Source organism: Sus scrofa, chromosome 2 (genome assembly GCF_054392235.1).
Source record: "Sus scrofa isolate SSC_HxYL_T2T_F1_AM1 chromosome 2, Sscrofa_HxYL_maternal_Yorkshire_Landrace_v2.0, whole genome shotgun sequence".
Classification (NCBI taxonomy): Eukaryota; Metazoa; Chordata; class Mammalia; order Artiodactyla; family Suidae; genus Sus; species Sus scrofa.
The window spans coordinates 43,907,499-43,934,464 of NC_139384.1; the positions used below are offsets into that span (position 1 = coordinate 43,907,499).

The window sequence follows — 26,966 nt, forward strand, 5'->3', positions numbered from 1 at the left end:
TAAGTTGGTAGAAATTCAAATAAAAGTATTATAACTTTAGGATGATAAAGGAAATCCCCCATGGCAACCAAAATGAAAGCAATCATAATAGCTGTAGAATACACACAAAAGAAAATAAGGAATTTAAATATTTCACTACAAAAAAATCAACTAAACACAAAGGACAGTAATTCAGGAAATAAGGGACAAAAAGCTCTAAGGAATATAAAAAGAGAAATAGCATAATGACAGAAGACCCTTCTTATCAGTAATTAAACCCTCCAATCAAATGACAAAGATTGAAGGAGTTCTCTAGTAGCCTAGCAGTTAAGGATCTGGCACTGTCACGGCTATGGCTCTGGTCGCTGCTGTGGCAAAACTCAATCCCTGGCCTGAGAATTTCCTCATGCCACGGGAACAGTACAACCAACAGCAGCAACAGAAGACAGAATGACAGAATGGATAAAAACACATGATCCAGGAGTTCCCATTGTGGCTCAGCGGGTTAAGAACCTAACTAGTACCCATGAGTTTGCTGGGTTAATTCCTGGCCTTGCTCAGTGGGTTAAGGATCCAGCATCGCCATGAGCTGTGGTTAGGTCACAGACATGGCTCGGATCCTGCGTTGCTGTGGCTGTGGCAGCAGCTCTGATTTGACCCCTAGCCTGGGAACCTCCATATGCCTCCAGTGTGGCCCTTAAAAAAAATGGGCAAAATGGAGTTCCTTGGTGGCAAGTTAAGGACCCAGCACTGTCACTGCTGTGGCTCTGCTTACTGCTGGGGCACGCATTCAATCCCTGGCCTGGGAACATCTGCAAGCCATGGGCTTGGCCATAAAAAAAAAAAAAAAAAAAAAGAAATGAGCAAAAGACTTAAAAAGACACTTTTCCCAAGAAAGATATACAGGTGGCCCATAAGCATGTGAAAAAATGCTCAACATCACTAATCAAGGAAATGCAAATCAAAACTACAATGACACCACCTTATAGCCATTAGAATGGCTACTATCCAAAAGAAAATAATATGTGTTGGTAAGGATGTGGAGAAATTGGAACCCCTGTACACCACTGGTAGGTAGAAATGTAAAATGGTGTAGTAACTTGAGGAATGGTGGTTCTTCAAAAAGGTACACATAGAATTAACATATGATACAGCAGTTCCACTTCTGGGTATACACCCAAAAATATTGAAAGCAGGTTCTTAAGATTTCTATACACCCATGCTCACATCAGCATTATTCACAATAGCTAAAGCATGGAAGTAGCCAGAGTCTACTGACAGATAAATGGATAAGCAACATGTGGTATATTTACACACAGTGGAATATTATTAGGCCTTAAAAAGTAAGGAAACTCTACATATGCTATAACATGAATGCACTTTAAGAACATTATGCTAAGTGAAATAAACCAGTCACAAAAAGGCAATGATCCCATTTATATGAGATACTTAGAGTAGTCAAAATCATAGAAACATAAAGCAGAATGGTGGTTGCCAGGGCCTGGGGGAGAAGAGGTAATGGAAAGGGACTGTTTTATAGATATACAGTTTCAGTCTTACATTATGAAAAAGTTATGAGATAGATGGTTGATGATGGTTGCACAAGATTATGGTTTTATAACCATTTATAACCATGCATTTCAAATGATTAATATGGTAAGTTTTATGTTGTGTGTATGTCTTTGGCTGTGCCCCTGGCATGTGGAAGTTCCCAGGCCAGAGACTGAACCAATGCCACAGCTGCACCTCAAGCCACACCAGTGACAACGCCAGGTCCTTAACCCACTGTGCCACCAGGGAACTCTCATGTTTATTTCATCACAATAAAAAATAGGAAAAAAGAAAATACATAAGTTATTTAAGATAAATGTGCAATAGAAACCATAATAGAACAAGGTTATCAGATTTGCATATTATATTAACTCTTGATTTGTATACTGCACCAGGTCTAGAAGACTGGGAGCAAGTATGCAGATCCTGAAGGCTATGTGACAACAACTGTATTAAAAATTGTTGGGAAACAAAGACAGTGGCTCTCCTGTGCTTGGGTAGTCTGCCTTCATCTTTTGCAACTGAGTATGTCTCAAGTAGTGATAGGACCTGGAAGCCATACCTGAGCATTTGTAATACCTCTGAACAAAATGCCAATATCCATACTGTATTTTCTGTCCAGAATCCTTTCATTAAGCTAGATAAACTTAACACTATATTAAAGCCTATGTACTCTTAGTATGATAGTCTGAGTTCCAGACCACTATTGGTCCTCATGTATTTATTTTATTCCTTGTAAATTGTGGTAAAATTGGCCATTTAAACCATTTTAAGCATACAGTTCAATGGCATTACATGCATGAACAATGTTGTACCACTATTACCACCATCCTCTCCAGAACTTTCTCACGTTCCCAAACTAAAACTCTATACTTACTAAAGTGGTCATGCACTTTTATGATCAGAAAATATTTTTTAAACTGAAAGACCTGGAGAGAATAAAACTAAACCATAATTACTTTTTTTTTATTATATTGTGTGCCTTTCTAGCCCCTGCACTAATTCTTATAGATTTTTGTAGGGTTGATATCATAAATACAGGCTCAGTACACTTGCGGCTTTTGTAGATTTAATATTCCAGTTTCAAATATCTAAAAATGATTTCTAAATTCTGTAACTTCTACTAATATGTATCATGGCTGAAGCATGAGGAAGAATCATGTGTGCTGTTCAGGAGGTGTCTACAGAGTCAGACACTTCATTTATAAATATAACTTCAAACCTGTATCAGTTTCATATTTCTTTTCATCAAATCTTTTGATAAACAATCAGTTATAGGTATCATTCTAAGTATGCTAAGTGCACTAAATCATTTACTCTTCGTAACAGTCCTTCCAGGTAGGCTCTATTACAATTCTCATTTTAAATACGAGGAAACTGAGCTTTTGATATTTTAAATAACCTCCCAACATCATACTGCTAATAAATGGTGAAGCCAGAAAAAAGCTGGGCAACCTGGTTCCAAAGTCCATGCTCCTAATCACTATGCTGTATTGCCCTCAAACACACTTGAGTTCTTACGAATAAGTATATTTTCCTATTTGAAAAATGCCCCTGCCAAAGAAAGCTATGCATTACATAAGTTTGAATTAGAGGATTTTTCAGAATGTTATTTATTTCACAAAAAGCAAGGATCAAGCTATATACTTTTTGTCTATAAAATTTGTTAAAATTGATTATTAAGGCATTAAGAAAGTGAACGAGTACTGTTACCTTCCAATAACTTGTTTATGGATATTTTTCCACTGGTCCTTGTCTGAATCAGTTCCTAACTTAGGATCAAGAGTCTTCAGAGCAACACCAGCAACATTTACTCCACTCCATAAAGGCACTAAAAGAAACAAATCTCAGAATCAACTCTTCTTCCCAGTATTACATCAGTTGTTCAAGGTCAGTGGGGTTTTTTTGAATATAATTATATTACTACCTTACACCATACATAAAAATAAACTTCAAATAGACAAAAGAGGGAAATGTAAAAAATAAAATTATAAAGTATTAGAATATAGTAAATTTATTTGTAATTGTGTGGTAAGGAGGTGTTTTAAAGCAAGATACAGAGAATCTACAAAGAAAATAATCTATAAGAAATGATACATAAAATGGAACAAGAGCAACAAATTAATACATATTATTAAACTATACATGGTTAAAAATAAAATCATAGAGGGTTCCTGCTGTGGTGCAGTGGGTTAAGGACCCAACATTGCCATAGCTGTGGCAAATGTTGTAGTGGCAGCTCAGATTCAATACCTGACCTGGAAACTTCCATAAACCATAGGTGCAGCCAAAAATAAATTAAACAATAAAAATAGGAGTTACCGTAGTGGTGCAGTGGAAACGAATCCAACTAGGAACCATGAAGTTGCAGGTTTGATCCCTGGCCTCACTCAGTGGGTTAAGGATCCAGCGTTGCTGTGAGCTGTGGTGTATGTAGGCCAGCAGCTGTAGCTCTGATTAGACCTCTAGCCTGGGGACCTCCATATGCCATGGGTGCGGCCCTAAAAAGACTAAAAAGAAAAAATCTTATGGCCACCCCCACAGTATGTGGAAGTTCTCAGGCCGGGGACTGAATCCAAGCCAGAGCTGCTAGGGCAATACCACCGGATACTTTAACCCACTATCCCGGCTGGGGAATGGAACCTGCACCTCAATAGCAACCCAAGCCTCTGCAGTTGGATTCTTAACCTAATGTGCCATGGCAGGAACTCCAGAAAAAAAAGACTTAAAATAAGCATTATTAAAGATAAGAATTGCAAGGAGTTCCCACCATGGCTCAGTGGGTTAATGATCAGGCTCATCTCTGTGGTGCTGCTGGTTCGATCCCCAGCCTGTTGCAGTGGATTAAATATAAACTCATTATTATCATTATATAATCACAATTCTTATCTTTCTTTTTCCTTTTTTGCCACACCAGCAGCATACTGAAGTTCTCAGGCCAGGGACTGAATCCGAGCTGCATCTGTGATCTACCATTAATCTGTATTCTGATAATGAGTTTATACTTACCACTAGAGTCACCATGTTCTCCAATAATCCAACCATGACAGCTTGTGGGATGTACACCCAATTTCTTTCCAATTAGGTAACGGAAACGGGCAGAGTCTAGATTACAACCACTTCCAATTACACGAGTTGCAGGTAAGCCACTTAACTTCCAAGCAACGTAGGTCAAAATATCCACTAGGAAGAAAAACTTCTTGTTAGAAAAAGATTCATAATAACTTCCTTTTACAATTTGATTTTCTAGATAGATAATTATCTTAGAGTCAAATACAGACTCATTACAGAGTTCAAAATGAAGCAAATCAACAAAGCAATGTGGATAATCTCTCAGATGGGTTTTTTTTGTTTGTTTATTTTTGGCTTTTTTTTTTTTCTTTTTTTTCTTTTTTTTTTTTTTTTGTCCACACTCAACAGCATATGGAAGTTCCCAGGCTAGGGGTCAAATCAGAGCTGCAGCTGCCGGCCTACACCCCAGCCATAGTAGCACCAGATTCGAGCTGCATCTGCAACCTACACCATAGCTCCACAGCAATGCTGGATCCTTAACCCACTGAGCGAGGCCAGGGATTGAACCCATATCCTCATGGATACTTGTCAGGTTCATTATCGCTGAGCCACAAATGGAACTCCTCAGACTGGGCTTTTTTTTTTTTTTTTTTTTTTTTAAGATTTTCATTTTTTCTGTTCTAGTTGGTTTACAATGTTATGTCAATTTCCATTATACAGCAAAGTGACTCAGTCATACATATATATATACATTCTTTTTCTCACATTATCCTCCATCGTGTTCTATCAGATGGGTTTTTAAAAATTAAAGTATTCACTATCAGAATTTGAAAACAAATAATTCTTTTTTGAAATAATATATGTGCCTCTCTGTATATTTTTTCAACAAAAAATTATCAGGGATGAAACAAAATAAGGAAATATGGATTATACAAAAGGAAAAAAAGCAATCAATAGAAACTGTCCCTGAAGCCTAGACTTAAACAACTTACCTATCTTCAAGTCCACTGATTATTTCTTTTGCCTTCTCTATCCGCTATTGAGCCGCACTAGTTAATTTTAACTTCTATCAACTTTTTAACTTCAGAATTTTCATTCAGTTTTTAAAAAGTAATTTATACCTATTTATTAATATTCTCTATTTAGTGAGACTGATGTCTCATTTCTTTTAGTTCTTCAGGCATGGTTTGCTTTAGTTGTTTAAACATAGTTAAAATAGTTGATTTAAAGTATTTGTTAGGAGTTCCTGTCGTGGCTCAGTGGCTAATGAATCCGACTGGGAACCATGAGGTTGTAGGTTCAATCGCTGGCCTTGCTCAGTGGGTTAAGGATCTGGCATTTCCACAAGCTGTGGTGTAGGTGGCAGATGCGGCTTGGATCCTGCGTTGCTGTGGCTCTGGCGTAGGCCAGTGGCTACAGCTCCAATTCGACCCCTAGCCTGGGAACCTCCGTATGCCACGGGAGAGGCCCTAGAAAAGGCAAAAAGACCAAAAAAAAAAAAAAAGTATTTGTTAGATAAAATCTTTATTCAAATACTCTGACAAGAACTTCTAGTATGATGTTGAACAGATGTAGTGAAAACAAGCATCACTGTCTCTTTCTTGGTCTTAGGGGAAAACATTCAGTCTTTTACCATTGAGTATGATGCTAGCTGTGCGTTTTTCATAAATATCTTTTATGAGGTTGAAGAAATTTATTCTATTCATAGTTCTTTTGAGGTAAGTATAATTATCATTTCAATGTTATAGAAGAAAAAACTGAGATACAATGAGGTTAATAAATTGCCAAAATTCATAAAACTAGTAGATGACAGAACTGGGATTTAAACCCAAGCTGTCTGCCTGCAGATCCATGCTGTTAATATCTACTCATACATATGATTTTACATATTTAAAGACTCATTCCCAGCAGCAACTTCATGGAGTAAGACATTAGTGGACAGCACAAAAAACACTACACCAAATGGAAAAAAAACAACTGCAGTCACATTCAAGGAAATCTTGGTCTCCTTTTCAGCCATCAAGTTTCTCTTATACTTGGATTATATTCGTGTTCATTCTTACTCATGAGTTCTGATATTTTGTGACTTAACTACCTCCTTCCTCCAATGTCCTTCTAGTCATAGTTTAATAAGAGATTCTTTTTCTAAAATCATAATTGGGTGTGGAATTTTGTTGAATGCTTTTTCTGCATCTATTAGCCCTTTTATACTTTTATAATATTCTTATTTGTCTCTAACAATAATTGTGTTAAAGTCTATTTTCTGTGATATCATATAGCCACTCAAGCTCTCTTTTGGTTCCTGTTTGTATGAAATATCTTTTTCCAATCTTTTACTTTCACCTTATTCATGTCTTTAAACCCAAAATTAGCCACTTATAATAATGCAAGAAAAAAGAAATAAAAAGCATACAAATCGTGGATTTGCCTGGTGGCCTAGTGGGTTAAGGATCCAGCACTGTCACTGCTGTGGCTTGGGTCAATGATGTGGCATGGGTTTGAACTCTGGCCCAGAAACTTTCACATGCCATGGGCCCAGCCAAAAATAAAAATGGCATTCAAACTGGAAAGGAAGAAGTAAAACTATCTCTATTTGCAAATGACATAACCCTATATATATAGACATCCTAAAGAATCCACAAACACACAAAAAACTTGACAGAGCTAATAAATGAATTCAGTAAAGTTGCAGAACATAAGATAAACACTCAAAAATCAATTGTATTTCTATACATTAGCAATGAAAAATTTAAAAAGGAAAATAAAACAATTCAATTTACACTAGAAATAAAAATAATAAAATACTTCGGAATAAATTTAATGAATAAAATTCCCATTGTAGATCAGCAGTAATGAACCCAATCAGTATCCATGAGGATGAGGGTTTGATTCCTAGTCCCACTCAGGGGGTTAAGGATCTGGTGTTGCCATGAGCTACAGTAAAATTTGCAGATGTGGCTCAGATCTGGCGTTGCTGTGGCTGTGGTGTAGGCCAGCAGCTGCAGCTCCAATTCAACCCCTAGCCTGAGAACATGCATATGCCATGAGTACATTCCAAAAAAAAAAAAGAAAGAAAAATTTAATGAAGGAAGTTTCAGACTTATATACTGAAAAATACAAAACATTGCTGAAAAAAATTAGAGAAAACATAAATAAATGGAAACACATACCATTTAGTGGACTGGAAAAATTATTATTTTTTTTCTTTTTTCTTTTTAGGGCTGCACCCACAGCATATGGAAGTTCCTGGGCTAGGGGTCAAGTTGAATTAAAGCTGCAACTGCCAGCCTACACCACAGCTACAGCAATACCAGATTCGAGCAGTGTCTGCAACCTACACCACAGCTCACAGCAACATCAGATCCTTAACCTACTGAGTGAGGCCAGGGATCAAACATGTATCCTCATAGATACTAGTCAAGCTCTTTTTTTTTTTTTTTTTTTTTTTTTTTTTTTTTGTCTTTTTGCCATTTCTTGGGCCGCTCCCACAGCACATGGAGGTTCCCAGGCTAGGGGTTGAATCGGAGCTGTACACCAGAGCCTACACCAGAGCCACAGCAACACGGGATCCGAGCCGCGTCTGCAACCTACACCACAGCTCACAGCAACGCCGGATCGTTAACCCACTGAGCAAGGGCAGGGATTGAACCCACAACCTCATGTTTCCTAGTCGGATTCGTTAACCACTGCACCATGATGGGAATTCCCACTAGTCAAGTTCTTAACCCACTGAGAATGGGAATTCCCAGAAAATTACTGGTAAAATAGCAATACTCCCCAAATCAATTTACAGCTGCAGCTTAATCCTTATCAAAATTCCAGTGGCCTTTTATGTATAAATGAAATAATTAATCCTAAAATGCATATGAAATCACAAGGAGCCCCGAAGAATAAAAACAATCTTGAAATACAAGCACAAAGCTAAAGTACTTATATTTCTTGATTTCAAAACTTACTACAGAGCTACAGTAATCAAAACGGTATGACACTGGCATAAGAATGTGCATATCAATCAATAGAATAGAACTGAGAATCCAGACATAAACCCACTTACTGATGGTCAATTCAATTTTAGCAAGAGCGCTAAGACAATTCAATGGTGAAAAAATAATCTTCTCAACAAATATTTAGAGACAACTGGATCCACATGCAAAAGAATGAATCTTGAGCCTTACATCACAAAGTTAATGCAAAATGGATCGATGACCTAAATAAGAGCTAAAAATACAGAGTAAATCTTTGTGACTTTGGATTTGGCAATGATTTCTTAGATAAAACACTAAAAGGAAAAACAATTAAACTGGACTTCATCAAACTTAAATATTTTCATAGTTCCCTGGTGGATCAGCAGGTTGGGGATCCAGCATTGTCACTGCTATGGCTCAGGTTGCTACGGTGGCAAGGGCTCAATCCCTAGCCCATGTTAACTCTGCATGCCATTTTTGTGCATCTATCTCTATTTTGGGGTACAGCCAAAAAATTAATTAATTAAGTAAATGAGCAAAGAACTCAAAGAGACATGCAGGTCCCCAAGGAAGATATACAAATGGCCAACAAACATTGAAAAGATGCTCAGGTCATTAGACACTTGGGAAATGCAAATCAAAACCACAATTAGATACCACTGCACATCCATAAGGACAGTTAAAAGAAAAAAACAAGAGAAAATTAACAAGTTGATGGGGATATAAAGAACTGGAATATTTATACACTGATAATGTAAAATAGCACCTCTACTTTGGAAAACAGTGGCAATTACTCACTAAGCGAACATAGAATTATCATATGACCCAATATTTTTACTCCTCAGTATATACCCAAAAGAGTTGAAAACAGGTGTTCAAACAAAAATTTGTACATGGATAGTAGCACTATTAACAATACCTCAAGGAGTTCCTGTAGTGGCATGGTGGAAACAAATCCAACTAGGAACCATGAGGTTGCGGGTTTGATCCATGGCCTCGCTTGCTCTGAGCTGTGATGTAGGTCACAGACGAGGCCCAGATCTACCATCACTATGGCTCTGGCGTAGGCCAGCAGCTGTAGCTCTGATTAGACCCCTAGCCAGGGAACCTCCATATGCCATGGGTGCAGCCATAAAAAATAAAAGATAAAAAAAAAATTAATAAGCAAAAGAAGCCAGGGACAAAAGGACAAATATTATATGATCCCATTTATATTAAATCTACAAAATAGGAGTTCCTGTTGTGGCTCAGTGGTTAACAAATCCAACTAGGAACCATGAGGTTGCAGGTTTGATACCTGGCCTTTCTCAGTGGGTTAAGGATCTGGTGTTGCCGTTAGCTGTGATGTAGGTCGCAGACGTGGATCAGATCTGGCGTTGCTGGGTTATGGCATCCAGCAGTTGTAGCTCCAATTAGACCCCTAGCCAGGGAACCACCATATGCTGTGAGTGCGGCCCTAAAAAGCACACACACACACAAAAAAAGGGTATTTCATGAAAAACCTATATTAAATGTTACAGTCAATGATAAAAGACTGAATACAGTCCCCTTAAGATAAGGAACTAGGCAAACATGTCCACTCTCAACACTTGTGTAAGAATGTCATGAACACATAACACTAATATAAACATTGTTTATTTATTATTATTATTATTATTATTTTTGTCTTTTTGCTATTTCTTGGGCCGCTCCCACAGCATATGGAGGTTCCCAGGCTAGGGGTTGAATCGGAGCTGTAGCCACCGGCCTACACCAGAGCCACAGCTACATGGAATCCGAGCCACGTCTGCAACCTACACCACAGCTCACGGCAATGCCGGATCGTTAACCCACTGAGCAAGGGCAGGGACTGAACCCGCAACCTCATGGCTCCTAGTCGGATTCGTTAACCACTGCGCCACGACAGGAACTCCAACATTGTTTATTGAAGAAAATCTTAGAAGCAAAGAAGTAGGGAAGCACATTCTACACACGGAATTCTCATTATCCCACACTATAGGTTAGGCATAGATCTCCTGTATACAAAATGACCAAAGGAAGAGCAGCCTCCCTTGGTTGGCAAGTTGGATATTGTTTTGAAATCCCTCCAAGAGCAAAAGGGAGCCCCAGCCTTAAGACCACACTATGTTATGTATCTATACTCTGGCTTTGGAGAGGGAAAGGAAGCCCCTAGTTTCCTTTTTTTTTTTTTTTTAATAGATATTTTTTGACAGTTGATTTTTTTTATTATTATTATTATTTTTTTTTTGCCATTTCTTGGGCCACTCCCGCAGCATATGGAGGTTCCCAGGGTAGCGAGTCAAATCTGAGCTGTAGCCACCAGCCAACACCACAGCCACGAGGGATCCAAGCTGCGTCTGCAACCTACACCATAGCTCATGACAATGCCAGATCCTAAACCCACTGAGCAAGGCCAGGGATTGAACCCGCAACCTCATGGTTCCTAGTCGGATTCATTAAGCACTGAGCCACGACGGGAACTCCCCTAGTTGCCTTAATAACATGAATTTATCAAGGGATAGCTGGGTTTAGGAACAATGGTAAAAAGTATGCCTTTCCAGGGCCAAGGTCTACATAACAAAGGCCCTGCAAAGAACATTGCAAACCAGGAATGCTGACAATAGTTTAAGGCCTTGCTGTCTCTCCTTGGGCTGACTCAGTTCAGCTGTCTCAGCTCTCTTGTTAAGCTGCCAAAACAAAGGAGGAAGTGGCCTCCTAGAGTTATACAGATTTGCCACTCCTCATTACCTGTATTTATCACTGTACTGGAAGTCCTAACCAGTGAAATGGAGCAAGAAAATAAAAAGAACTTCAAATTGGAAAGGAAAAACTAAAACCAGTAAAATTCTATTTGAAAATGACATGATAATATACATGATATGAGAATATATCCTCAGAATATAAAGAGAATTACTAGAATTAATAGTAAATTAGCAATCTTTCAAGATACAAAGTCAATATATTAAAAACAATAGTATATCTATATGCTAGCAATTAAACAATTAGAAAAAGAAATGTAAATACAACTTTTATGATAGCATCAAAAATATGAAATATTTAGGGATAATCTAACTAGAATTGTGTAAGATCTGTACCCTGAAAACTACAAAACATTGCTAAAAGAAAATAAAGAAGATTTAAATAACTGAAAAGATATGCCATATTTCTGGATTAGAAGACTCAGTAGTGTTAAGACAATCTCTTCAAATTTATCTATAGATCTCAAACAATTTCAATTAACATTCTAGCATATGTTTGTATAGAGACTGATAAGCTAACACTAAAATTCATGTTAAAATGCAAACACTGGGTTGTGATCATCATTGTTCAACTCTAAATGTAATAAAAATTCATTGAGTAATTTTTTAAAAAACCACAAACAACATGTAACATTCAAAGTAATTTTAGAAAAGAACAAAGAGAATTTATACTGATTTAAAGGTTTAGTGTATTCAAGGTGATGTGTAATAACGAAAGAATATAAATGGAGATCAAGGTAAAAAATAAGGGATCTAGAAGCAGACCCACATATTGATAATTTTCAACAATGCTGTCACAGCAATTCAGATGGGAAAAACATTTTTAGCAAATATTGTGAGAACAACTGGATTATTACCACTGAAAAAATAACATCAACATTTTACATCAAACATTAAGATTAATATGAATATGAATTGCAGTCCTAAATTTAAAAGGTAAAGCTACCAAACTTATATAGGAGAAAATCTTCAGACTTAAAAGAGTAGGCAAATGTTTCTTAACTAGGACTCAAAAGAGTATAAAACATATATAAGTAATTGATAAATGAGACTTTACCAAAATTAAAAACTTTACTCTTTGAAAGATATTATTAAGAACATAAAAAAGCAAGACACAGAGAGAAACTATAAGCAATACTTATATCTGAGAAAGGGACTTGTATCCAGTATACATAAAGAACTCTTACAATTCAATAATTAAAAGACAAAAGATCTAAGTTTTAAGTATGGGCATAACATTTGAACAGACTCTTCACAAAAGAAAATATACTAATAACAAATGAATACATGAAAAGATTCCAATATCTTTAATCATCAAGGGAATACAAATTAAAACCATAATGACATTAGAATGGCTAAAACTGAAAAGACCGACAACACCAAATGTTAGCAAGAATGTGGAACAATTACAATTAGAACAACCACTTTGAAAAACTGGTAGCTTCTGTTAGAGTTAAATAACCTATCTATTTTACTCAAGGTATTTACTCAGAGAAATAATGATACATATATCATGCAAACACTTGTTCACAACTGTCTAGAGCAGTTTTTATTCATAACAGCCAAAAACTGGAAATAACCTACATATCTGCAAATGGTGAATGGATGGATAAGAAAAAAAGTACTTAAAATGTATAAATAAAAGAATTACAAAAAGGAATAATTACTCTTCATCAATAAAAAGTAACAAATCACTGATATTCTCAACAATGTGGATGAATTCCCAAAAAAACATGCTGAGAGAAGCCAGACAGAAAAAACTACATTCAGGGAGAGTTACCTTCGTGGCATAGCAGAAATGAATCCAACTAGGAACCATGAGGTTGCAGGTTCTATCCCTGGCCTTACTCAGTTAAGGATCTGAAGTTGCTGTGAGCTGTGGTGTAGGTCACAGATGTGGCTCGGATCCTGCGTTGCTGTGGCTGTGGTGTAGGCTGGCAGCTGCAGCTCCAATTTGACCCCTAGCTGCCAGCAGCTGCAGCTCTGATTCGATCCCTAGCCTGGGAACCTCCATATGCCGCAGAAGCAGCCCTAAAAAGCAAAAAAAAAAAAAAAAAAAGATTACATTCAGTATGATTCCATTCATATAAAGTTCCAGAAAAGGGAGCCAGAGGCAGAACAAGGGATGGACTACAAAGGGGCACAAGAAAACTTGAGATAATGGAAAATTTCTAAATTTGATTTATGATTCATGGTAGTTTCATGGATGATTACATCATTCACTGTGGAATAATGGCAGCAACATGGCCCAATAAAAGATACCTCACTCACAGCTCCCACTTGACAACAATAATTTGACATCCATCCAAGACAAAAGTGCCTTTGTGGAAGCTGCTGGATCCAGCACCATACACCAAGGGACCCAAGAGGAGACTTGCCTAACTATGTGTCATGTAATAGGTATATAGACCTCAGTTCTGGCTTGGATCCTGCAAATTGCCCAAGGGTCTTTAGTCCCTCTCAGATGCAGTCTAGTAGCCCCTGTAGAACTATGTCTTAGACAACCTCCCACAGATAGGATAACCTTTGTGGAAGTCCAGGTTACCAGCAGAGAAGTTCTAGCACACCACTGGAACAAAAATATATATACAGTTTATCTTTACTGCATCATCCCTCCTCCAAGGTGGCACAGAGAGACCCCCTTTGGCCCATGATTTCTCCCATGGGAGAAAATGAGAGCATGTGAGCGAGCATCCAGCTTCCCAAGCTGTGTAGATCCTTGGCAAAAAAAAAAAAAACTCATTTCTCTTTCACCCCATATAGAGAACTATGTCTTGAGGTGCATGACTGAAAGACTAGAAAAGGCTAGGAGAGTGGCAGATAGGACCCTCAGAGAGCATTAATGAAACATGGATCCTACTAATTGCATCATGGACTCCATCAAGAAGACCACTCATGAACTACTGGGGATGTCTTGTCCATAGATTTCCCCCAACTAACCTACAGACACCCTCAGTGTTCCACATACTTCACCCACACACATCTCCAACCTGTGGCTTGTTTTCTATGTGTGCAAGCTTTGGCAAATGGCTAATGATCACAGGCAGAAAGCCAGTCTAAATCTGTAGGTCAGGAAGAGACCACAAGCTTCATCTTTTATGAAGTTTGGGAGGGCACTATCCTTGGGAAAGCCTTCTTGGGAGGCTGTCAGCACCTGGCCTACTTCACCGAGGGTCAAAAGAAGGCATAGAGACTTAAGAATTCTGCCACAACTGGGAGTAAGTAACATGGACCAAGTACATACATAAAAGGTCTGAGAAAGCCTCAGAATCTTTAGCAGGGTTAACAGAAGATATTTCTCTCCTGAAGTTAGTTGGTAAAAACTGGATGAGATGACTACACTACTTCAAATGCAAAGAAAGCAACAAAACGCTTCAAGGAATGTGAAAAATTAAGGAAACATGACACTACCAAAGGATCACAATAATCTACTAACCAACCCCAAGAGACAGAGATCTATGATCAAATAAAGAATTCAAACTATCTGTTTTAAGGAAGCTAAATGAACAAGAAATTGCAGAAATATATAATGAAATCAAGAACATGAACAAAATGAGAAATTTAAGAGATAGAAATAATAAAAAAGAACCACACAAATTCTAGAACTGAAGAATACCATGATGAAATGAAAACTGCAATAGAGAGCATCAATATCTGAATGTATTAACAGAAGAAAGAATCTGTGATTTAGAAGACAGGACATTAGAAGTTACACGGTCAGAGGAGAACAAAGAAAAAAGAATGAAGAGTGAAAACACCTTGTATGATTTATGAAATTTCACTAAAATAAAAAAAATCTTCAAATTATTGGAGACCCAAGAGAAGAGAGGAAGAAGGAACAAAGAGTTAATTAATTACTTAAATTTAAAAGAATATTTCCTGTAAGGCCAAAAAAAAAAATTTCAGGGAATTTATCACCACTAGACCTGCCTTACAAAAAATAGTGAAAGGAATTCCTCAAGCTAATTAATTATAAAAAATTTCCATAGTTAATAGAGGATGCTAATTAGTAACATAAAAATATGAAAATATACAACACTCTGGGTAAAGATAAACATATAGTCAAATTCAGAATACTATAATACTGTAATATCATAGTATATTAGCCACTTAACTCTAATAAAAATTCAAAGGCCCAAAGTATTAAATATAATTTGTTAATGAATAGACAATATAAAAAGAGGTACTTTATGACATCAAAAACATAAAAGGAAGGAGTAAAAAGTTAGAGTTTTGGTGTGCAATAAAAGATAAGCTGTTTTCAGCATAAAATAGATGGTTATTCTATCAAATGTTTTATGTATGTCATATAGAAATTACAAAGTGAAAACCTACTGTATATAAACAAAAGATAAAGTAATCGAAGTACACTACCAAAGAAAATCATCAATTCACAAAGGAAGGCAGCAAAAGAGGAAGAAAGGAACAAGGAAACTATGAAACAGCCAGAAAACAATAATATGTCATTAATAAGTCCTAACCTATAGTAACTAATTACCAATAATTGCTCTAAATGTAAGTGGACTGAATTGTCCAGTCACAAGGCAAAGAGTGGCTGGACAGATTAAAGAAACACAACCCAACTACATGCTACTTACAAGAAACTCACTTCAGCTCTAAGGACACAAAGAGGTTCAAAGTGAAGGGATAAAAAAGATATCCCACACAGGTGGAAAAAAGACAGCAGGGGTAGCTATATTTATATCAGACAAAACAGACTTTATGCAAAAAAACTAAAAAGATACAAAGAAGATCTTCTTATCATTATAAGGGGTCAACTCATCAAGAAGCTATATTTATTGTTAATATATATGCACCCAACATTACAGCACTGAAATATATTAAGCAAATACTAATAGACATGAAGGTGAAATAGATAATAAAATAATAGCAGGGGATTTCAATATCACCACTTTCAACAATGGATAGATTATCCAGACAGGGAATCAATAAGGAAATATTGGACTCAAACTATACTTTAGGCCAAATACAGTCTATCCAATTGCAGCAGAATACACATTCTTCTCAAGTGCATATGGAACATTCTACAGTATAGATAATATGACAATTCACAGAATAAGCAAATTTTAAAATATTAATATCATACCAAGTATCTTTTCCAAACACAATGTTATAAAACTAGAAATTAACAGACAAAACTGGAGATTGGGAGAAGATGGCAGCATAGAAGGACTTAAGCTCATCTTCTCTCACGAAAACACAAAAATTACAAGTAATCGCTGAACAACCATCAATAAAATAGACTGGAAACTACCAAAAAAGATATCCTACACCCAAAGACAAAGAAGCGGCCACATCAAGATGGTAGGAGGGGCACTTTCACAATATAAGCAATCCCATACTTGCCAGGTGGGCAACCTGCAGACTGGAAAATAACTGTATCACAGAGGCTCTCCCACAGAAGTAAGAGTTCCAGACCTTACATCAGGTTCCCCAGCCCAGGGGTCTGACATTGGGCGTAGGAGTCCCTAGAACATTTGGCATTGAAGGCTAGCAGGGCGTGTGCACAGGAGCGCCACAGGACTGAGGAAAACAGAGACTCCACTCTTGGAAGGCACACACAGGGTTTCATGTGCACTGATTCCAGGGCAAAACAGGGACACCACAAGAATCTGGGTCAGACCTACCTGTGGGTCTTGGAAGGTGTCCTGGGAAAGCAAGGGGTGGCTGTGGCTCTTTGTGGGGGCAGGACATTGGAGACAGAGGTCCTGGGAATATTCATCATCATGAGGTCCCCTGGAGGCTGCCATTTTGGAAAAATCTGGCACCAGCCATCAGGGCTGAGAAGCCCCAGGCCAGACAACAAACAGGGTGGGAACATAGCCCCACCCATCACAAAGAGACTACCTAAAGTCATCCTCCAATCACACTCACAGGCAAAGCCCCACTTACCAGAGGGACAAGTGGCTCCACCTACCAGTGGGTGGACACCAGTCCCTCCCATCAGGAAGCCTGTAACAAGCCCCTGTATCAACTTCTCCCACAAGGGGGCAGACATCAGAAGCAAGAAAGGCTAGTACCCTCTCGCCTGCAAAAAGGAGACCAGACAAAAGCTATACAAAATGAAAAGGCACAGGAATATAATCCAGATTAGAGAACAACACAAAATCCCAGAAAAAGAGCTAAGTGAACTGAAGATTAGCCACTTCCATGAAAGAGACTTTAGAACAATGATAGTAAAGATGATCTAAGATCCTGGAAAAAAACAGAAGGAAGCATTGATAAATTAGAAGAAATGTTGAACAAAGAAATAGAAGATTTAAAGCTTAAACAACAGAGATCCAAAATTCAAAAACCTAAATAACAGGACAAAACTGGAAAATTCACAAACATGTGGAAATTAAACAACACACTCCTAAACAACCAGATTCAAAGAGGAAATCAAAAGGGAAATTTTAAAATATCTTCAGGGAGTTCCTACCATGACTCAGCCAAAACGAATCTAACAAGTATCCATGAGGACACAGGTTTGATCCCTGGCCTTGCTCAGTGGGTTCTTGTTCCAGCCTTGCCTCGATTTGTGGTATACGTTGCAGATGTGGCTTGGATCTGGCATTGCTGTGGTTTAGGTCAGCAGCTACAGCTCTGATTCAACCCCTAGCCTGGGAATCTCCATATGTCATGGGTGCAGCCCTGAAAAGACAAATGAAAATGCGAAAACAACACATCAAAACTTACTGGATGAAGCAGAAGTTGTTCTTAGAGGGAAGTTTATATAGCATTAAATGTCTACATTAAGAAAAAAGAGGAGGTCCCCAGGGGCTTAGCAGGTTAAGGATCCAGCTAGTTGTGACTGCTGTAGTGCAGGTTCAATCCCTGGCTCTGGAACTTCTGCATGCCCCAGTGTGGCCAAAAACAAAAAATAAGAAAGAAAAAAGAGCACAACACTGTAAATCAACTGTTCTCTAATAAAAATTAAAAAAAAAAAAAAGAAAAAAGAAAGACATCAAATAAACAATCCCAAGGAGCCAGTAATAGAAAAACTAAGTCCATGCAATTCCCTTGTGGCACAGTAGGTTAAGGATCTGGCATTGTCACTGCAATGCCTTGGGTCATTGCTGTCCTGCAGGTTTGATCCCTAGCCTGGGGTCTTCCATGTGTCATAGGCATGGCCAAACAAAACAAAACTAAGTCCAGAGTTAGCAGAGGAAGGAAATAACAAAGATCAGAGTGGAAATAAATTAAATAGACTGAAAATACAATAGAAAAGATCAACAAAATTAAGAGCTGGTTTTTTGAAAAGATATAATTGACAAACCTTTACACTATGGAAAAAAGAGAAGAATCAAACAAAAGAAATCAGAAATGAAAGAAGAGGAGTTTCTACCGTGGTGCACTGGGTTAAGGATCCAGCATTGTTACTGCAGTGGCTCAGGTCACTGTTGTGGTGAGGGTTTGATCCCTGGGAATTCCCACATGTCATGGGTGTGGCCAAAAAAAAACCCAAAAAAACAAAAGAAGAGACCTTACATCTGATACCACAAAAATACAAAGGATCATAAGAGATTACTATGAACAATTATACGCCAACAAATTGGATAATCTAGAAGAAACAGTTAAATTCCTAAAAACATAAACTTATCAACACTAAACAATGAAGAAATAGAACAAATGAACCTACTGATAATGAGTATGGAGATTGACTCAGTAATCAAAATTCTCACAACAGGAGTTCCCGTCGTGGCGCAGTGGTTAACGAATCCGACTAGGAACCATGAGGTTGCGGGTTCGGTCCCTGCCCTTGCTCAGTGGGTTAACGATCTGGCGTTGCCGTGAGCTGTGGTGTAGGTTGCAGACATGACTCGGATCCCGCGTTGCTGTGACTCTGGCGTAGGCCGGTGGCTACAGCTCCGATTCAACCCCTAGCCTGGGAACCTCCATATGCCGCGGGAGCGGCCCAAGAAATAGCAACAATAACAACAACAACAACAACAAAAAAGACAAAAGACAAAAAAAAAAAAAAATTCTCCCAACAAATAAAAGTGCAGGGCCAGATGGCTGTGCTGGTGAATTCTACCAAACACTTAAAGAATTAACACCGATCCTTCTCAAACTCCTCCTGAAAAATGAAGAGTAGAGAACACTCCCAAACTCATGAGACCAGCATTGTTCTATACCAAAGCCAGATAAGGCTGCTACAGGAAAACTACAGGCCAATTTCCATGATGAATACAGATGCAAAATTTCTCAACAAAATCTCAGCAAACCAAATTCAATAATATTTTAGAAAGATCATATATAATGATTAAGTGGGATTTACCCCTAGGATACAAGGGTGGTTTAATGTATGCAAATAAATAAAAATATACACATTAGTAGAATAAAAACAAAAATGATATCACGGTAGATGCAGAAAAAGCAATTACCAAAATATCTTTTCAAGTCAATATAATATTAACAACATGGGTAGAGAACGAATGTACCTCAACATAATAAAAGCCATATATAACAAGCCCATGACCAACATCATACTCAAAGGTGAAAACCTGAAAGCTGTTCCTCTAAGATTAAGAAAAAAATAAGTGTGCCCATTCTCATCACTCCTATTCAACACAGTATTTGAAAGTCCTAGCCAGTGTAATGAGGCAGGAAAAAGAATGAAAAGGTATCCAAATTTGAATGAAAGAAGTAAAACTGTCTCTGTTTACAGATGATATGACCTTATTTACAGAAAATCATAAAGATTTCACCTAAAACAATTAGAATCAATGAATTCAGTAAAGTTTCAGGGTAAAAAATATAGAAATCAGTTGTGTTTCAGTATGCTAACAACAAATTACCTGAAAAACAAATAAAGAAAACACTCCCATTCATAATAGTGTCAAAAACAATACAAAATACTTAGGAATAAATCTAACCAGAGCTGAAGGGTCTACACACTGATAAACTTTGATGCAAAAAAATTGGAGAATACACAAATAAATGGAAAAACACTCCCATGGTTCATGGACTGGAAGAATTAATATTATTAAAATGTTTGCAGAATTCCCGTCACAGCTCAGTGGTTAACGAATCCGACTAGGAACCATGAGGTTGCGGGTTCCATCTTTGGCCTTGCTCAGTGGGTTGGGTACCCAGCGTTGCCATGAGCTGTGGTGTAGGTCGAAGACGTGGCTTGGATACCACATTGCTGTGGCTGTGGCATAGGCCGGCAGCTATAGCTCCAATTAGACCCTTAGCCTGGGAATCTCCATATGCCGCGGGTGCAGCCCTAGAAAATACAAAAAATAAATAAAATAAAATAAATTGCATTGAATCTATAGAAGGCTTTGATTAGTGCTAACTTTTTTTTTTTTTTTTTTTTTGTCTTTTGCCATTACTAGGGCTGCTCCTGCAGCATATGGAGGTTCCCAGGCTAGGGGCCAAATCAGAGCTGTAGCCGCCGGCCTACACCAGAGTCACAGCAACGCGGGATCTAAGCCGTGTCTACAACCTACACCACAGCTCACGGCAACGCTAGATCCTTAACCCACTGAGCAAAGCCAGGGATCGAACTCGCAACCTCATGGTTCCTAGTTGGATTCATTAACCACTGAGCCACGACGGTAACTCCCCAAAAGTTGGTCTTTTCAATAAAAGGTGTTGGAAAACTGGATAATCACATGCAAAGGAGTGAAATTGGACCCCTATTTTACACCATTCACAAAAATTATCTCAAAATGGATTAAAGCTGTAAACATAAACCTGAAACCGTAAAACTCCTAGAAAAAAAACACAGGGAGAAAAGCCTTTGACATTGATCTTGGCAAAGATTTTTTGGATATGACACCAAAAGCAGAAGCAACAAAAAAGTAAAATAAATAAGTGGCACTATATCAAACTAAAAACTTCTGTACAGAAAAAAAGTCAAAAAAATGAAAAGGCAATCTACAGAATGGGAGGAAATATGTGCAAACCATGTGTCTTATCAGGGGTTAATACACAAAACATCTAAGAACTCATACAACTCAGTATCCAAAAAAAAAAAAAAGTCCTATTTAAAAATGAGCAGAGGAACTGAATAGACATTTTCCCAAAGAAGACAAATGACCAACAGGTGCATTAAAAAAAAAAAAAAAAGCTCAACATCACTAATCATCTGGGAAACGCACATGAAAATCACAATTAGATATCACCTGACACCTGTTAGAATGGCTATCACCAAGAGGACACATGCTGGTGAGGATGTGTAGAAAAAGGAACTCTTGTGCATTGCCTGTGGGAATGTAAACTGGTAAAGCCACTATGGAAACAGTAAAACTAGAACCACCATATGATATAGCAATCCCACTTCTGGGTATATATCCAAAAGAAATGGAATAAGTATCTCAAAGAGATACCAGCACTCCCATATTCATTTCAGCTTTATTCATACTAGCCAAGAAATGGAAACAACCTAAGTGTCCATCTACAGATATATAAGAAAATGTGGTTTTTACATGAAAAATGAAATATTCAGCTATAAGAAAGAAGGAAATCTTGCCATTTGTAACACAAATGGCATTTAAAGGTATGCTAAGTGAAATATGTCTGACAGAAAAAATACTATATGATGTCACTGATATGTGTAATCCATAAAAGCTGAACTCAGAAAGGGAGCGTAGAATGGTGGTTGCCAGAGACAAAGAGACAAATGGGGACATGTTGGTCAAACTTCCTGCTATCAGATGAATAAGTTCTGAGGATCTAATGTAAGAGCACATTGACCATAGTTAACAATACTATATTATATTCTTGAAAGTTTCTAGGAGAGAAAATCTTAAATGTTCTTACGAAAAAGAAATGGAAATTATACGAGGTGTTGAAGATGTTAACTAACCCTAATCATTCTGCAATATGTAAGTGTACCAAATCTTCATGTTGTACACATTAAACATACATGTTTTATATCAATTAAATCTCAATAATGCTGGAAAAAAACAAAACCAGATACTTTGGATGGGTGCAGTTTATTGTCCTAAATTTACCTAAGTGACATTTTTTTAAGAATGGTAGTAGACCATTTCTATGCAGTTAAAAGCAGTAGAAAGGACTTACCCGGATTTGAAACAATAAGCATCTTACAGTCAGGACTATGTTGGACTATGGTAGGAATGATTGATTTCATGATATTCACATTACGCTGGACCAGGGCAAGGCGACTTTCTCCCTCCTGCTGCCGTGCACCTGCTGTGACAATAACTAATTTGGAGTTTGCAGATACACTGTAATCTAAAGAAGGAAACAAAAGAAAATATTTGGATCAAGATTGCCATAATCAGGAGTTTCCATTGTGGCTCAGCAGAAAAGAATCCGACTAGTATCCATGAGGGTGCAGATTTGATCCCTGGCCTCGTTCAGTGATCTGGCGTTGCCATGAGCTATGGTGTAGGTCTCAGTCATGGCTCGGATCCCACATCGCTGTGGCTGCGGTGTAGGCTGGCAGCTGTAGCTGTAATTCAACCCCTACCCTGGGAACTTCCACATGCCCTGGGTGTGGCCCCAAAAACCAAAAAAAAAAAAAAAAAAAAAAAAAAAAAAAAAAGATTGCCATAATCACTGCTTTAATTCTTCAAAAATCTATTGTATTACAGGGAGGTTCCACCGTGGCTCAGTGATAACGAATCCGACTAGTATCCATGAGGACGTGGGTTCAAGGGTAGGGGTTCAATCCCTGGCCTTGCTGTGGGTTTAAGGATCCGGTATTGCCATGAGCTGCAGTGTAGGGCATAGACTCAGCTCGGATGTGGCAGTTGTGGCTGTGGTATAGGCCAGCAGCTACAGCTATGATTCTACCCCTAGCCTGGGAATTTCCATATACCAGGGGTGCGGCCCTAAAAAAGCAAAAAAAACAAAAACAAAAACAAACCAAAACCTATCGTATGACAGTGGTATTACTCAGATAACTGACACTACATTATAAATTAACTACATGCCAATAAAAATTTTAAAAAATAAAGTACTCATCTACTTTCATGTCTGGCATATGCAGAGAAACAAATATTCCATAACAGTAATGTTATCTTGTATAACCTGAAGGAAAAGAAATCTTGATACTATGATTTACCAATGTTCACATGGCTTTAAAAAAAATAATAACAGAAACTAGGATCCCTTTTAACCCACATTCTCATCTACAATTAAGGACTGAGGTAATGCAAGTCAGATTCTTAGAAATACTATATGAATCAGAAGCTAGAACTCTGAAAATTTATGTGTGTTTGAGGATTCAAAGAGTGAGCATGTATTTACCTACAATTATTAACAGGGGCTGTATTTGATATCATAAACAAGTTCTTGATTCACACAAGAAAATTAATTACCTTCTAAATCTGATGACCAGTTTTGTAAAATGTTTTACCTATTAAAACCAATGACAATGCATTACAATGATCACTATCCTCTAGTGGACTTCTAAAAAAGTATTATATACTTAGAAGTTACTTTCTTTTTCTTTCTTTTCTTTTTCTTTTCTTTTTTTTTTTTTTTTTTTTTTTTTTTGTCTTTTGAGGGCCACACCCGCAGCATATGGAGGTTCCCAGGCTAGGGGTCTAATCAGAGCTATAGCTGCTGGCCTACACCATAGCCACAGCAATGCAAGATCCAAGGCGTGTGTACAACTTACACCACAGCTCACAGCAATGCCGGATCCTTAACTCGCTGAGTGGGGCCAGAGATCAAACCTCCATCCTCATGGATCCTTATCAGATTCATTTCCACTGAGCCACGATGGGAACTCCCAAAAGCTATTTTCTATTTAAAAATTCTTTCCACAAATAAACCAATGGGACCTAATTAAACTCAAAAGCTTTTGTACAGCAAAGGAAACCATTAAAAAAAACAAAATGGGAATGGGAGAAAATCTTTGCCAACGGTGCAACAGACAACGGCCTAATCGCCAAAATATACAACTCATTCAACTCAACAACAACAACAAAAAAGACCCAAGTGAAAAATTGTCAGAAGACCTAAATCGATATTTCTCCAAAGAAGACATATGGATGGGAAATAGCCATATGAAAAAATGCTCATTATCACTAATTATTAGAGAAATGCAAGTCAAAACTACAGTGAGGTACCACCTCAGGCAGGTCAGAATGGCCATCATTAACAAATCAACAATAACAAATGCTGAAGTGGGTGTGGAGAAAAAAGTACCCTCCTCCACTGCTGGTGGGAGTGTAAATTGGTACAACCACTATGGAAAACAGTATGAAGGCACCTCAGAAAACTAGATGTAAAACTACCATATGATCCAGCAATCCTACTTCTGGGCATATATCTGGACAAAACTTTCATTGAAAAAGATACGTGCACCCTTATGTTCACAGCAGCACTATTCACAACAGCCAAGAAATGGAAAAAACCTAAATGTCCATCAACAGATGAATGGATTAAGAAGATGTTGTACACGGAGTTCCCAACATGGCTCAGCAGAAACAATCTGATTAGCATCCATGAGGACACAGGTTTGAACCCTGGCCTCCATCAGTGGATTAAGGATCTGGCATTGCCATGAGCTGTGGTGCAGGCTGCAGATGTGGCTTGGATCCCGCGTGGCTGCGGCTGTGGTATAGGCCAGTGGCTACAGCTCTGGTTCAACCCCTAGCCTAGGAAGCTCCGTATGCCATGGGTGAAGCCCTAAAAAGACCAAAAAAAAAAAAAAAAAGATGTGGTACGTATATACAATGGAACATTACTCAGCCATAAAAAAACATAAACTAGGAGTTCCCGTCATGGCGCAGTGGTTAACGAATCCAACTAGGAACCATGAGGTTGAGGGTTCAGTCCCTGCCCTTGCTCAGTGGGTTAAGGATCCAGCGTTGCCATGAGCTGTGGTGTAGGTTGCAGACGTGGCTCAGATCCCACGTTGCTATGGCTCTGGCGTAGGCTGGCAGCTACAGCTCCGATTAGACTCCTAGCCTGGGAACCTCCATATGCCGCGGGAGCAGCCCAAGAAATGGCAAAAAGACAAAAAAATAAAATAAAATAAAATAAAATAATGCCATTTGCAGCAATATGGATAGAAACAGAGACTCTCATACTAAGTGAAATAAGCCAGAAAGAAAAAGACAAATACCATACAATATCACTTATTTGTAGAATCTACAATATGGAATGGATGATCCTATCTTTAAAAAAAAAAAAAAAACAGAAACAGATCATGGCCAGGAGAGCAGACTTGGGTTTCCGAAGGGTGAAAGGGGAGGGAATGGAATGCATGGGCATTTGGGGGGTTTTTTGGATGCAAACTGTTACATTTGGAATTGATGTGCAATGAGACCCTACTGTACAGCACAGGGAAATGTGTGTGATTGAGTCACTTTGCTGTACAACAGAACCTGACAAAACACTAAAAATCGACTATAATAATAATGAAAAAAATTTAAATTAAAAAAATAAATTCTTCCCTATTCTGAGGTCATAAAGATATTCTACATTATCTTCTAAACAGAAGCTCTGAAGTTTTGCCTTTCACATTTTGGTCTTTAACCAATTTGGAATTAATTTTTGTTTGTGTTTTAAGGAAAGGGTTCAATTTTATTTCTTTCCATAAAAATAACCATTACCCAGAGTTTCCATCATGGCTCAGTGGTTAACAAACCCGGCTAGTATCCATAAGGACACGGGTTTGATCCCTGGCCTCGCTCAGTTCAGGATATAGCATTGCCATGAGCTGTGGTATAGGTCACAGGTGCAGCTCGGATCCTGAGTAGCTGTGGCTGTGGTATAGGCTGGCAGCTACAGCTCTGATTCGACCCCTAGCCTGGGAATCTCCATATGCCACGAGTGCAGCCCTTAAAAAACAAAAAAACAAAAAAACAAAAAATAAATATTAACCATCCGCACAAGAAAAATTATAAATCTGCAAATTTCCCATCTATCTACAATATGATCAGTTTTAGACAACAATCTTTTACCTCAACACTTAATGTAGCTTTGTAATAAGTTTTGATATCTGGTAAAGCAAATTTTCACCACCTTGTTCTTTTTAAAGAGTCTTATTAACTGTGCAGCTCTGGCTATGCCATGGTGAAGCTGAGCGAAGACGCCAAGCAGACACAGCAGCTCTTCAAGGGTGGCCACTTTGCCATCCACTGGGGCTTTGCTCCTCCAAAGATTTATCTGGGATTTAAGGAGAGTGCACATCCTGGAATGTCTGAACTGTTTTGAATATACTTTGGGGACAAAAGACTATTTGGTCATCTGAATTTGGAAGCAGTCAATGGGCAGGAAGAACATGGAAGGTGAGCAGTCTAGCTGTAATAAGAGAACATCATTCAGACATTTACCGTTGGGTGCCACAACATTCTCACTACACAGTTGCATCTGTGGCAGAGTATAACCTCTACTGACTTATTTATAATGGACCATATCAAAATAACTATTTTTGGAGTTTCCATCATCGCTCAGAAGAAACAGATCTGACTAGTATTCATGAGAATACAGATTCAATCCTTGGCCTTGCTCAGGGGGTTAAGGATCTGGTGTTGCCGTGAGCTGTGAGACAGTTCACAGATGCAGCTCAGATCTGGTGTTGCTGTGGCTGTGGCATGGGCCGGCAGCTATAGCTATGATTCAACTCCTAGCTTGCGAACCTCCATATGGCATGGGTGCGGCCCAAAAAAGACAAAAAAAAAATTTTAATAAGATTTAAAGAAAGTGTCTGGTCTATTATCAGATCTTTGAATTTCCGAATGAATTTTAGAGTTAGTTTAAT

At 38.1% G+C, this 26,966-nt stretch overlaps 1 protein-coding gene across 7 annotated transcripts in view; it reads right to left on the reverse strand.

The window, feature by feature from the left end:
- The window catches only part of LDHC (lactate dehydrogenase C), a 61,052-nt gene that overhangs the window by 16,221 nt on the left and 17,865 nt on the right, over positions 1–26,966 (reverse strand). For all 7 annotated transcript variants that reach the window (XM_085008859.1, XM_021077678.2, XM_085008868.1 and 4 more), the window contains 3 exon segments: positions 22,304–22,477; positions 4,540–4,713; positions 3,244–3,361 (listed from right to left, as the gene is read on the reverse strand). In XM_085008859.1, the coding sequence (XP_084864985.1) occupies positions 3,244–3,361; positions 4,540–4,713; positions 22,304–22,477 (466 nt within the window).